At 32.0% G+C, this 13,388-nt stretch overlaps 1 protein-coding gene across 1 annotated transcript in view; it reads left to right on the forward strand.

The window, feature by feature from the left end:
* The window catches only part of LOC125077843, a 43,345-nt gene extending 30,197 nt beyond the window's left edge, over positions 1-13,148 (forward strand). The window contains exons 6-7 of the mRNA XM_047689930.1: positions 11,533-11,592; positions 12,794-13,148. Of these exons, the coding sequence (XP_047545886.1) occupies positions 11,533-11,592; positions 12,794-12,880 (147 nt within the window). The 3' untranslated portion in view covers positions 12,881-13,148. The remainder of the gene's footprint in view (positions 1-11,532; positions 11,593-12,793) is intronic.
* The last annotated feature ends 240 nt before the right edge of the window (positions 13,149-13,388 follow it).

A 13,388-nucleotide genomic window follows, 5' to 3' on the forward strand; every position in this document is an offset into this window, starting at 1 on the left:
ATCACGATGTTGGTATAATTAATTCTCTGACGAAGGTTCTATGCTACATTTATATAGTTTCTTAGATATGTTAAAATGCGACGGTTTACTTCTATTTTTTAATTTTGAGTTTTATAAAAAAAAAACCTATTTTATTTTTAACCATAATTTGATTTTAAGTACACCAAATCCACATTCGACCTGAGTGACCAATATGAATAAATAAGACTACAAAAACTTTTATTAATAGTAATTTTAATAAGAGAAAGCCCATGTATAGACAAATAAATGGACAGACAGCGAATAATTGGACTGCAGTTTACCGGTAGAATAACTCATAAGTGGTCGGTATCTGCGCAGACGATCTCGCTCAAAGCTATGTTACCAAAAAGTCTACTTCATTTATACATACGCATTCAAAGTTGGATGAACATTTTAATTTCCGTTTAATCTTCAAAGTAAATAACGCTACATCAGCCAATATACTTCATCGATATTCATTGTTTTTGGAATTTTAATTAAAATATGTAGACTAGGAGTATGAATTTGAAAGATAATGGGAGCTCCCAAGCTCATTATAAAAACAATTACACTTTTTTTTGTTTTATAGAAAAAGTACATTTGCGTTTATGCTCTCAGTTTTAATGGAAAACCGTGTTAACTAAAAGGTTTCGGTAACCATATTAAATATTTTGATACTCGGTAATCAATTTCAATACATAATACATATATAATAGACAACATCACATACATTACTCTGATCCCAATGTAAGTAGCTAAAGCACTTGTGTTATGGAATATCAGAAGTAACGACGGTACCACAAACACGCAGACCCAAGACAACATAGAAAACTAATGAATTTTTTCTACATCACTCGGCCGGGAATCGAACCCAGGACCTCGGAGTGGCGTACCCACGAAAACCGATGTACACACCACTCGACCACGGAGGTCGTCTTTCAATGTCAGGTTAATGCAAAAATAATTACAAAAGTAGATTTAACAAGCTTTCAAGGCGTACATTGCACATATTACACAGTTACAACAGTTCCACATCGTAATACAGACTTTTTGTACCCGAAGCGAAATAAGGAAACAACAATGTAATCATGATGATTTATTTAATTTATCAACAAAATAAAATCCGGTTCTTACCGACATAAATTTAATAAAATTAAAGTGCCTCAAACGCGCGCGCGGTCCGATTGTATTATAATAGTGTGTTCACAACATTATGGTAGAAATAACGATAATAAAAGTGTAATGAAGGTAGACGTAAGCGTTGAAAACTCGTGCACTCAACATCGTATGACGTACGTAGCTTCCAGTCAGTTCGTGACCACAAGAGCAACAATTGCGAACATCGACTAAAATAAGATGATATGATCACATAATAAATATACAGTATTAATTGGGTACACATCGCGAAAGGTTAACGTGAATTTAAATCACTTTAATATTTAAGATGAATATATAAATATATTTTTTATTGTTATTGCTTTGGTATTGTTTTTCATGTGAACTTATTAAATTCCTTAACATTTACAGTTCATAAAACTATATTTAATTTAACTCACTACCGATTCAATGTAACGAAATACAAATATACGTTACTTTATATAGTACAAAAGATTATTAAAAACTTAATAAAAAAACTCTTAAAATGAAAGGACAAGTAATCCTTACAATACAGAGACAAAGGCACTTTCAAAATGGCAGATTATTTTTGCAATTTCCAAACGACCCTTCTTATTGAACATTTTTCAGATTCGTATGACGTATTTAACATGTTCTATCGAACGAAAATTATTACCGACCTCACGTATAAACGTTGCAAGGGTTCTCTGTTTTCCATTTAAATATAAATTGACTCAGTATGAAGTCAGTGTACAAATGAAATGTTATTTTTTATGAGGCCTAGGCTGTAACTTATTTAATAGCTTTATTTCTAGTTATTATAGTTGATGTAATTAATTTCCTTGCCATGTTATTTTTAATGTAACCTTACGTAATAGCTACGTAATAAACCCTATGTTATTAACTGACTCTATCACGATTTCTTTAAATGTTCTAATTAAAACGAAACAAGTTTTTAATCATATAATATACTTATATTTAACTTTATGGTTTGTTTCTCCCTCTAAGGTATATTCTGATAGACAGAGACAAATATACTTTAGTCATTTTTATTACAAGTCTTTAAGTAAGGTTAGTTACGTTTGAGGGAGATAAAAGCTTAAGTGCTAATTAAAAGCATGAAGCAGTGTAACAATTATCCTCCATACATTTATGTCTGACTTACGAACTAATTGACCCTACGTTCAATCTTTCGTGATGTATATCTAAATATATATATCACGCTCATGCTTTTCTAATTCCCATATACGTTTACGTCTTTACCCATAAATCTTGTTTAAGTTTAGTTATACAATTCTCTGTCTTCTTTTTTCGAATGTCAAATCATGATGACAGAAAGAGATAAACTAAAGACACACTACAAAAAGTATATGAATTTTATGTACACCTACAAAAGAGAATGTAAAATATGATATCAGATTGAGTTAACACAATAGTCAACTTCATAATGTATTTTAATTTTTCTTGATTTATTGTTTGAAGAAAGAAATGAGCCAAACGCCCAAAAACATTGGCTCTGTAAGAAATATTCACTATTATTTGCAACACAGACGCACCATTTGTTGTGAAGTCATGCCCTTTAAACCGATCATTATACTGGCTCAACCTCATCCTTCAAACCTCGCTAAAAACAATAAGTTCAATAAAGAAACAAAAAAATGCAGTTTAATAAATTTTTAAATCTACATAAACTTCTTAATTATCTAAAATGCACTTTAAAAGATTAAACGTGTCTTTGAAATTTCAGTTAAAATCATGTTACAAGAGATCTTTGACAACGCTGTTTAAAAATCAATACAGTCCCTGTTTGGCAGTTTTGGGTGTAACAAATAATTATTACCGGCGGATATTACGACCTATGCACCTCAGTATAAAGATAACTTATAGATATTAGTAATTTGGCTTTAAAAATGAAACAAAAAATCTTTGTATAAATTCTTCCCGTATGAAATCGGGAGAGATATATTAATGTATAAAATATGTAAGTTATAAATATACGTGAATTTCGACATATAAAATTACTTTAAGTCCGTATCCTCATCCTTACATGAAGGTGACAGGTCCTTATCCGAACCAAGGAAGTTCCAAACTTCTCCGTATGCATTGACTTATTAAGCAATGAATTCTTCTTTTTCCAACTTTACAATATATATTTAAAGATAAAATGTAAGCAGAAAAAATTGCTAATCTGATAGATATGATACATTTATGACATTAAATTTTATGGATTTTAAGTTTCACAGTATTTTAAAATAATGTTATTACTACCTGAAATCTTTATATAATTATTAAACTTCAGATATATAGCTTGCTATATCTACATGTACAGTCTATTCCATCCATAAGGACAAAAGCCAAATAAACAACATTTGTCATGATTTGACGCGATATCATTGGTTTGATTTTCGAAAATATGCATTTTATACGTTGAAGCCGTTATAAGTCATGAAGTAGAACAGGGTTGTCATGTAAATAATGACATATTAATCAAAAACATAGCCGAACTATTAGCAAATCGCATGAAATACATAAATCTAAGGTTTGATTATCTTTATTCCTTCTTCAATTAGAATATATTATAGACTTATGTATATATTATGTTTGAAATGTAGCTTGTTATGTCAACGTCGCAGGCGTCAGAAAACGTCATTCTAGGCTTCCCATGTAAACTCTTGCATAGTTATACAAACTAGTACTTATTTACATATGAAATTTACATTCAATCAAATAGAATGCAGTATTCGTCGAAATAAAACATGCGACGTTTTTGTGACTGGACTAAATCAACAAAATATTCGGTCATTCGTCTCCCAATATCAATGTTCCGAATACTAATAAATCGTTAACACGATACGTCCTCACGTATATCGATCAGAAACTCCCTCGGCCTTCAAACAATTCTAACATCACGTATGTAATAATTATCCATACTTTTTATGATAAACATATTTTTGGAAATGGTATCAATACTATTTAGTTTCATATGAATTAGTGAGATGTGACTGTGAAGACATGTGAAAACATTATTAATAAAAATGAAGTAAAAAGACAAACTATTATTAATTTATTTTTTATGTGATAGGCAGGTAAATAAAACCACCTGATGATGTTCACCACTGCCCATAGACGTGTTAACTATTCCCCATTCATTGAACCCTAAGATGTTATGTCACGTGTGCCTGGAGTTACAGTGGCCTACTCACCCTTCAAATTGAACACAACAATATCGCTGTTTGGTGGTAAAATATATGATGAGATACACATGTAGGTGTAGTTATTATTATGGTGCAGTTACTTAACTGGACCATAATAATCATACATGATATATTTTTTTTAACATATTGCAGTAATATAACATTAGAGATGGTCCAGTGATTAGAACATATGAATCTCACTTTAATCTTGAACGAAGACTGCGGCATAAAATCCGAACGAGTACCACTGCCTTTTCATGTAATTAATTTATGCGACAACTCGTGCTTAGCAATGAAATAAAACGTTGTTAGGAAACGTACATCAGTACAATGAAATTCTGCTACAAATGAATCCACTGCCAAGCATCGATATAACCTTGATATAATAAGCTTTATAACATTTTTTTTCGGGACATTTGCTCGCGTTTTTCACAACTTAACTATTAAGTTTTTATCTTAAAACCGCATAAGTTTCATTGTCTAGAAAACAAAGGGAAACAAAACCAGCGTTTATTACAAAAATCTCTTTGTGTGATTTGCAGACACCGCAGAATTCTCGATTACAGTTCACCAATCAAGAGCAGATAAAATTGAAATGTCAAATTACAGACCCGTATACATTTTTTTTTTAGCATTAGCAGCCCGTAAATGTCCCACTGCTGGGATAAAGGCCTCCTCTCCTTTTGAGGAGAAGGTTTGGAGCATATTCCACCACGCTGCTCCAATGCGGGTTGGCGGAATACACATGTGGCAGAATTTCGTTGAAATAAGACACATGCAGGTTTCCTCACGATGTTTTCCTTCACCGCCGAGCACGAGATGAATTATAAACACAAATTAAGCACATGAAATTTCAGTGGTGCCTGCCTGGGTTTGAATCCGAAATCATCGGTTAAGATGCACGCGTTCTAGCCACTGAGCCATCTCGGCTCTTATATATATGCTGTATACATTTGCTGCCGATGATTTACGGTGTTTTGTTGTAATAAATTAACTCTAACCTGTATCTCATTAATATTATAAATACGTTCGTTTGGGTATCCGTTTTTCAATGACTTTACGGATAATATTGTGATGCTTAGTTTATATTATAATTGTTAATATTTTAACTATATGTTTGTCCTGTAGGAACTAAAAGGTACATAACATATACTTTTTAGTCAATAATGAAAGAGTTCTACCGTAACATGGGATTCCTTCTTTTTTTTATTTTACTGGATAAACGCGTTTTGCGTTTCCCCCACGGCAGGGATTGTCTATGTGGGACACACCTAGTTTGCCAAGGACACATAGTGTACACTAGTAAGCCGGAATACCCACTATGAAACCGGCGGTACTCTACGTCTCTTCTGCGGACGCCGTGTTCCCTTTTTGATTTCCGCATGCTACTGTGACGGTAACAAAAGATTCCTATCTTAACTACCGGTCTTCTTACCTTATTTTTCTATTTATGTTAGATTTATTTAATATTTACTCATTCAAGTAATGCTGGGTAATAATACTGTCTGAAAAATATTATTATTATTATATTTTGTTACCATATTGTTACTATTAATTGTGCTTTGAATTCGATGACTTACGGTGATTAAGGTAAAAAATATTGTGTTTTACTAAAACAACGTATTTAAATAACAGCACGTGTAACTAGGGTAATTAATACCACTTGCGACATTAATTTTATTCTAAGTGAGTGTTGCCATAATGATTTTTCATTAGCTAATGAGTGGACAACTTTTATGAACGTGCTACGTTTGATGTAACCTAGTAGTAATTACTTAAGTTATATAAAACAGATGGTCCGTACACAGATAATAAAATGTTTCGTGCTAGTAATTATTGAATAATTTACTATTTTAAATTAAAGTACTGTATTCTACTTGTATAATAGCTGGATTAGACTTTTAACAGTCCTTTTTTGTTTGTGGTCGCATTGGGGGTAAAACCAACTCATGCTATAAAGACAAAAAGCATGATACTGTCTTAAGTCTTTTGCCGTCATGCACCTCTCCACCGCAGTTCTCAAAAATTTCATCGCTTTTACAATAATATGTAATTTATAACATTACTTTTATTAATTTCACATCACTTTGCCTGGCGTACCGTGAATTATGTTTTTGTTTCTTTTTGGTTAATTGATAGAACACGTTAATCTTGTCCAAAGACGACCACTGTGGTCGATTAGTATGTACACCGGTTTTCATGGGTACGCCACTCCGAGGTCCCGGGTTCGATTCCCGGCCGAGTCGATGTAGAAAAATTAACATCATTTTCTATGTTGTCTTGGGTCTGGATGTTTGTGGTACCGTCGTTACTTCTGATTTTCTATAACACAAGTACTTTAGCTACTTACGTTAGGATCAGAGTAATGTATGTGATGTTGTCTAATATATACTTATTTATATTTATTTTCATTTTTGTACGAATTGCTTTAGAACTAATTTTTATAAAGACATCAAAATTATCAAGATTTAAGTCGCCGTAAAATATTCTGTCTGTAACGATGAATTAAATCCAAGTTATATATGTGCTCTTCAATGTAACGAAATTGATTAATTTGAATTGAGTTCGCGAACCTTTAAAACAAAATTTCTGTGCTACCGAAATTAACGAGATTAAAACATCTTAAGAGCAAAGTATGCCTGAAACTTGCGCGGAGTGATATTCAATTTATCAAATTTACAAGTAAACAGAAACACTAAAAAGTGTTATAAATATTAGGTATTATTATGGTACGTATATTTTTTATAAATATATTATAATCAGGATAAATGATTGATGATAAAAACAGTTAATAACATACATCAAAACAGTCCACATTAACTCAAACCTGAGAATCAACCATCGAAAATTAAAAAACTCCGACTCATAATATATTTGATTCAAGTGGGCACTTACAAGCACTTTGGAATCGTTATTTTTCAAGATTACATTAAATTGATATCTACCAACGGTTCGGAATTTGAATTATGAGAAGGAAGAAAAACTCAGAAGTAACTCTACTACTCCAGTTATTCTTTTATCAAACTCAAATCACATACACTTTAATTTATGTATCCAGTATTAGAATCAAGTCTAACAATACTCATTTACGGCACATCAGTCAGATGGTGCCAAATGATTGTATTTGCATCCAAATATACTACCTACATAACTTAGTATAGCAACTACTTGCAAGTAAATCAAAGAAACGTCAATAGCGCAAAGGTTTACCGTCGCATAGTGATGTAAAAGAGTTTCACGTTCGATCCTGACGCTTTAGACTATAGTCGTGTCCACTCCCCGTACAAGCTTAAGACTTCTTTGGATGAGTAAATTAGTAATTCTTTAGAATTAAGCATTGTGAGGATTCATTTAAAAAAGTCAACTTCATAGAGCTTTTTTCTTAGCTGACTGACTCAGTCTATATAGAAGTGATGATAATATACAACCTTAAGTTTTCTGTTTCTTGAGTTTTCATTATCTGAATAGCTTAATAAACATATATATTAAAAGTTGATAAATCTATATCCATTTAATTTTATGATTTCGGAGCTTTCAAAATAATGAGCTCGTTATATCGAACGAGTTCTGAGAGATGTTGTAGATATGTAACTAAAGAGTTATGGAAGATTTGGAGATCAATCCGTCACGCTATTCAGTCGTATTTATCATGTAATATATTTTCCCGATTCATTTCTATACAAATAATTCTCTTGACTTGAATCTCCTTCCAAATTTCAAAAGGATGAATTACAAAACACTTGTTTCTGCTGCGCTATTTGTTCTACAACAACTGCTTTCGAAACCAAATTGGTGAAATATTTAAAACTGACTTATTCATTTATTATCAGATGCTTTGTTGACCAATTTTCCTTTATATTATGAATAAAATCAATCAGTGTAATTGTATTTCTGTCCTTCGAGTCACCTTAACCTTTAAAAACGTACACGGTGTGTTCCTATGTACATAAGAATATTTAAGCCTCAAAAATACCTGCACGACCAAGCAAAGCGAAAGCGCAAAGTGAAATCATCCGTAAACCGAGATAGCTCGTGTATTTATATCCATAGATTAAGCAGGTGCTTTTGAATAGCATTATGATTCCGTAGTAGTAACTTGAATTTCGTTTGGTCGTACAAATGAAATAGGTATTTTCTCACTACATAGCATAAAACAAAGTCGCTTCCCGCTGTCTGTCTGTCCCTATGTGTGCTTAGATCTTTAAAACTACGCAGCGGATTTTGATGCGATTTTTTTTTAAATAAAGTTGTTTAAGAGGAAGGCTTATAAGTATACATATATAATATATATACATGCATAATTAAGTAGAGAAACACGGATAATTTTAGAGGTTTCTAATGTTATATTGTAAATAAACACAACATTTTTTACTTACACACTTAACGCTTACTGAACCTTACGAGATAGATCAAAATAATGTACTACAGTATTGTACACCTTAAAAGGGTCTACAAAAAAGTCCATGATAGTATATGTCTATCTCTTAGGGATAGCTAATAATAACCATTTATTATGCTTTACTTTTTACGAGAATTAAGGGCTTATTTACGAAGCGATTTTAAGTAATACAGCATTATTGCTCACCAATTAAGTACCTTAAATTAATTATGAATTTAGTATCGAATAATATGGTACAGCAAGTAAAATAAATGAACATTTTTCAACAGTCGGAATTCTAGCAAACATCAAAGTTCTCGTACTATTTACCGATTGAAATAATAAAAAATGTTCTAATTTTTTTGTTAGGTGTATTCGTTTATTTGACTATTAAAACACGCCTGTTTCAAATGCAACGTTGTATCAACATTGATAGTCAATCGATCGGATTCTTATTGAGTTTTACGAAGATATTACAGATTAAATTTGCAGGGACATAGCGGGTTGTATTTTCTAATGATAAAAAAGCTTTTAACGTTGTATATGTCAGCGATTACAAACATCGTTAGATTAGAATCTATCTCGTCAGATTGTAAACTATCGATATATTGTGAACCGTGAAATATGATTGCAATTTAACGCATTATTTTTTGCTATATTGTAATCTATGGGAAGCGGGCAAATTGTGAACTGGCGTAGAACGGAATGCATCTCGCGCGCTGATTGGTTGAACGTTATGTGCCCCTCGCCTCCCCGGCATCCGCCATATTATTTCACCGTAAAATTGCAAATACCGTTAGATTATAATCTATTTCGCGCAATTGTAATAGATTGTGAACGCGTATTCAATTTGCAATAAGATATAAATAATTTCGATAATTCATAATATTTCGGTTAGGTTAAGTTAGAGTTTTTATTACTGAAATTAAGTTCGATAGATTGTAAGCTACCGAATAATAACAGTGACGTATGATTGGTCGCTCTTACAACAAGACCGACCAATCAGGGGACAGATTGTAATCTAACAGTTTGACTTCGACAGATTACAATATAGCGAAAAATAATGCGTTAAATTGCAATCATATTTCACAGTTCACAATATCTCGACAGATTACAATCTGTCTCGTTAGATTGTAATCTAACGAATTTTGTAATCTTACGGTGTCATATATAAAGACATTCTGTAGGATATTTAGTATCAGTATTGCACCCGTGCAAAGTCGGAGTGGATCGCTAGTTAACACTGCCTCTAATGCATTAGCCGAATGGCTGGCTTATAAAGACATAAAATCCCAATTATTTGAAAATGGATTACATCTGATTATTTTTTCATTCGACTTGTTGTCCCATCTGCTTATTACAGCGAATGAATAAAGAGTGTCCTTGTTTACGCACACACTTATGTCCTATAACATTCATCACGAGCAGTCTCCCTTGAGAAATTCCAACGTGACTGAAATCAATCATGATGACATCTTCATCGTCATCATTATACAACAAAACATAGACAAGTGAATTTCGATAGCCCAGTGGATAGATGATCTTCAATGTTTCCATAATTTAGCCACGCCCAATATTACTTTAATTGAAATGTACTTGAAAAAAGGACTATGAAATAAATAATCAAAATATATAAAGTAACGATGGGTATAGTTATAAATGAAAAAGTGGTTTATTTAAAAAAATATGACCAAAATATATGAGACACAAATATACTATGAGAAATTTATACTAATATGTATAATTATAATGCATGATTATTTTAATAGATCAAAATATATATTTTTTTGATTTAATATCTAAAAATAATATAATATTATTAATTTTATTATTATATTAAAACTAGCTAAGCCTGACCACGCTTAGTCGTGTGTGGCTCAGTTTGATATGAATTTGTTAGTTAAGTAACTATAAGTATTCTAGCGAACATAGTTTAATCGAGCAACACCCTATATATCAAGCTAACACACCATTAAATAACATATAACCTAAACATTACACCCCATTTTACGTGCTGCCGTATATGACCTCTGTCTACTATGAAATTATTTCGTGAATTTTATTCAAAAAGTAACAGTTGAAATTCTAGCATACATCAAAGTTCTCATTCTATTTACTGTTTGAAATAATAAAAAATGTTGTAATTTTTTTTGTTAGGTGTATTCGTTTATTTGACTATTAAAACACGTCTGTTTCAAATGCAACGTTCTATCAACATTGATAGTCAATCGATCGGATTACTTATTAAGTTTTACGCGCACAAACATGCGTATTCTGACTTTTATATATAATCTGTAAGAATATACTCTGTGTTACAATAATGATTCATTATTATCTAAAAGGAAAACGTTTCCGTATATTTCCACCCTTCTTATTACGAAATAAAGATCAGGGATTTTTGGTGGTCATAAATATATTTATAGCAGCTAACATGTCAGAAGATGCATTGATTAAGCTTTGTTAATATCATAAAAGAACTACCAGACCTTTTTCGAAAAATCGTTTTTTTTTTCTTATGCATTAAATAGACTATTTATTGAGGAAGATTGTAGTCTGCATATTTTTACAGGCGCTATGTCCTGGCGTCCGTCCTAGTATTAGGTTTTAGGATTTAAATGTTTACCTTTACCAATTTTATACTTCCTATATATTGATGCACGCCTAATGGCTCTCATATAGCGTCGTGCTCTCTCTCCGCCCTCGCTCTCTACTTCCTTTTATATGCGTGACACATATACTACCTATATACTTTAATACTATGCTCCAGATTTATTTATTGTTACTTTAAAATGCTTTTTGAAATGTGTGTTACTATAGATACTCAATATGAATCCATTGTTACAGCAATTCGACGCGATGTGCAAAGCGGAAATATCATTCTTAATACCGAGAATTCTTCTGAATGTAAGTATACTATTAAGTCGGATCTTCGTTTCAGCGAAAGATCATTCCTTACCTTCGCAATAATATTTATAAACTCCAGCGATTTTATTTGAACAAATATTTGAATGTTTAAATTAAAAATCTTAAAAAAGTTTTATATAAAATGGAAAAGAGGGAATCTTCATTTCAAACACCAGAAAGTCTACAAAATGGAAGTTACATTTAAATTTTAGATTCATTGGAACTCAATAAATTATATATTTCAATACTTACTTTAAACATACCTTGTTGGTCGAGTCTAGCTTGTGATGTGTAAGCGATGCACATCCTGAAGTTCTGGGTTCAAAACAAGAGACTGGCCAAATATATATTTTAATTTTCTGACCGTGTCGTTCCAGCAGAACAGACGGTTGAAAATTTTACTCACATACACGCAACGTATGTGCGAATATGTATATCTTCTCCTTTCGATGGAATAGGCTATACAAATGTTAATTCGAAAAAGTTTTCTGTGGCAGTCAATGTTAGATCTAAATCTACCTTTTGTTCTACTATGAATAGTCCAGTCAATTCATTGACCAAAATATTTTTATTTATACACGAGATAATGATGGGTTGAATGAGAACAATGGGTTTTGGGTAGAAATACATAACATAAAGTTTTATTTTTTTGATATAATTGGGCGGACGGACGAATGGGTCACCTAATGGTAAGTGGTCACCACCGCCCATAAACATTGGAGCTATTATAAATGTTAAACATTTGCCATAAATACGCCACCTAACTCGGATGTTACCCTTAAGTCTATGGTTACACTGGCTCATTTACCCTTCAAACCGGAACACAAAAATACTAAGTTTTACCATTCAACAGTAAAATATTTGATGAGTGGGTTGTAACTAGCAAGATGAGCTTGCTTTGCCACCAGCAACTAGAGTGACAAATATGTAAAGAAATTCGTATCTTTTTCATTTATATAACAGTTACTGCTGAGTGACTAACCGGGTTTTCTCAGTAGAATCTACGGAATGAGTTCTGAGGAGGTTGGCTATTTGAATAAGATATTTTGATCTTAACGCGCGAGTTACCTTATGAAGATGCGCTCGAGGTCACGGTTTCGATTCTCGTTCATGACAAAAATGATTTAAAAAGATGTTAGTAGTTATAGTTTTTCCTATTACATGTTACGACTTGTAAATTTAATTCATACGTTTTTTTCAGTGTCTATGTATATGGTGCGTGTTGCGATTATATCATCTCCTAAGAGCCGGTATCACGTGGAAAGGTTCCGCGGCTATCGAGCTGTGACTAATGCGTCAGCCAGACGTCCGAATAGACTCGCCTAGCCGCCCCCTTCCCTGTGAAACAAGTCTCCTTCTCGGCGGGGCGGAAAGCGACACTGACGCGAGTTTGCACTCACTATGACACAAATGAGTTCTTACAGTTAGTGTGAATTTTGCTCGTAATTATGTGTTATATCCGGACTTCTGATAACAAATGAAATCGTACAAATGATTGTTATACTATATTTATGCAATATTCGATTTAATATAATTACTAATTTAAATACAAATATCCCGTTGATATAAATTTCTATAAAAAAATGTATTGTTCTATTTTATAATCAAACTAATATTTTATTTTAAATGATTTAATTATAATAAAAATTACATAATTTGTAATATATCAAAATGTAAATATGGTAAATAGCAGAAAGATGTTCAAATAAATTACTGTAGTAAAATTTTAAAGCGAATCAAAATATCACAAGGACGATAAGTGAGTTAGTACATGATACTGATATGAAGCTTGTTAT

Source organism: Vanessa atalanta, chromosome 4 (genome assembly GCF_905147765.1).
Source record: "Vanessa atalanta chromosome 4, ilVanAtal1.2, whole genome shotgun sequence".
In the NCBI taxonomy this organism is placed as follows: domain Eukaryota; kingdom Metazoa; phylum Arthropoda; class Insecta; order Lepidoptera; family Nymphalidae; genus Vanessa; species Vanessa atalanta.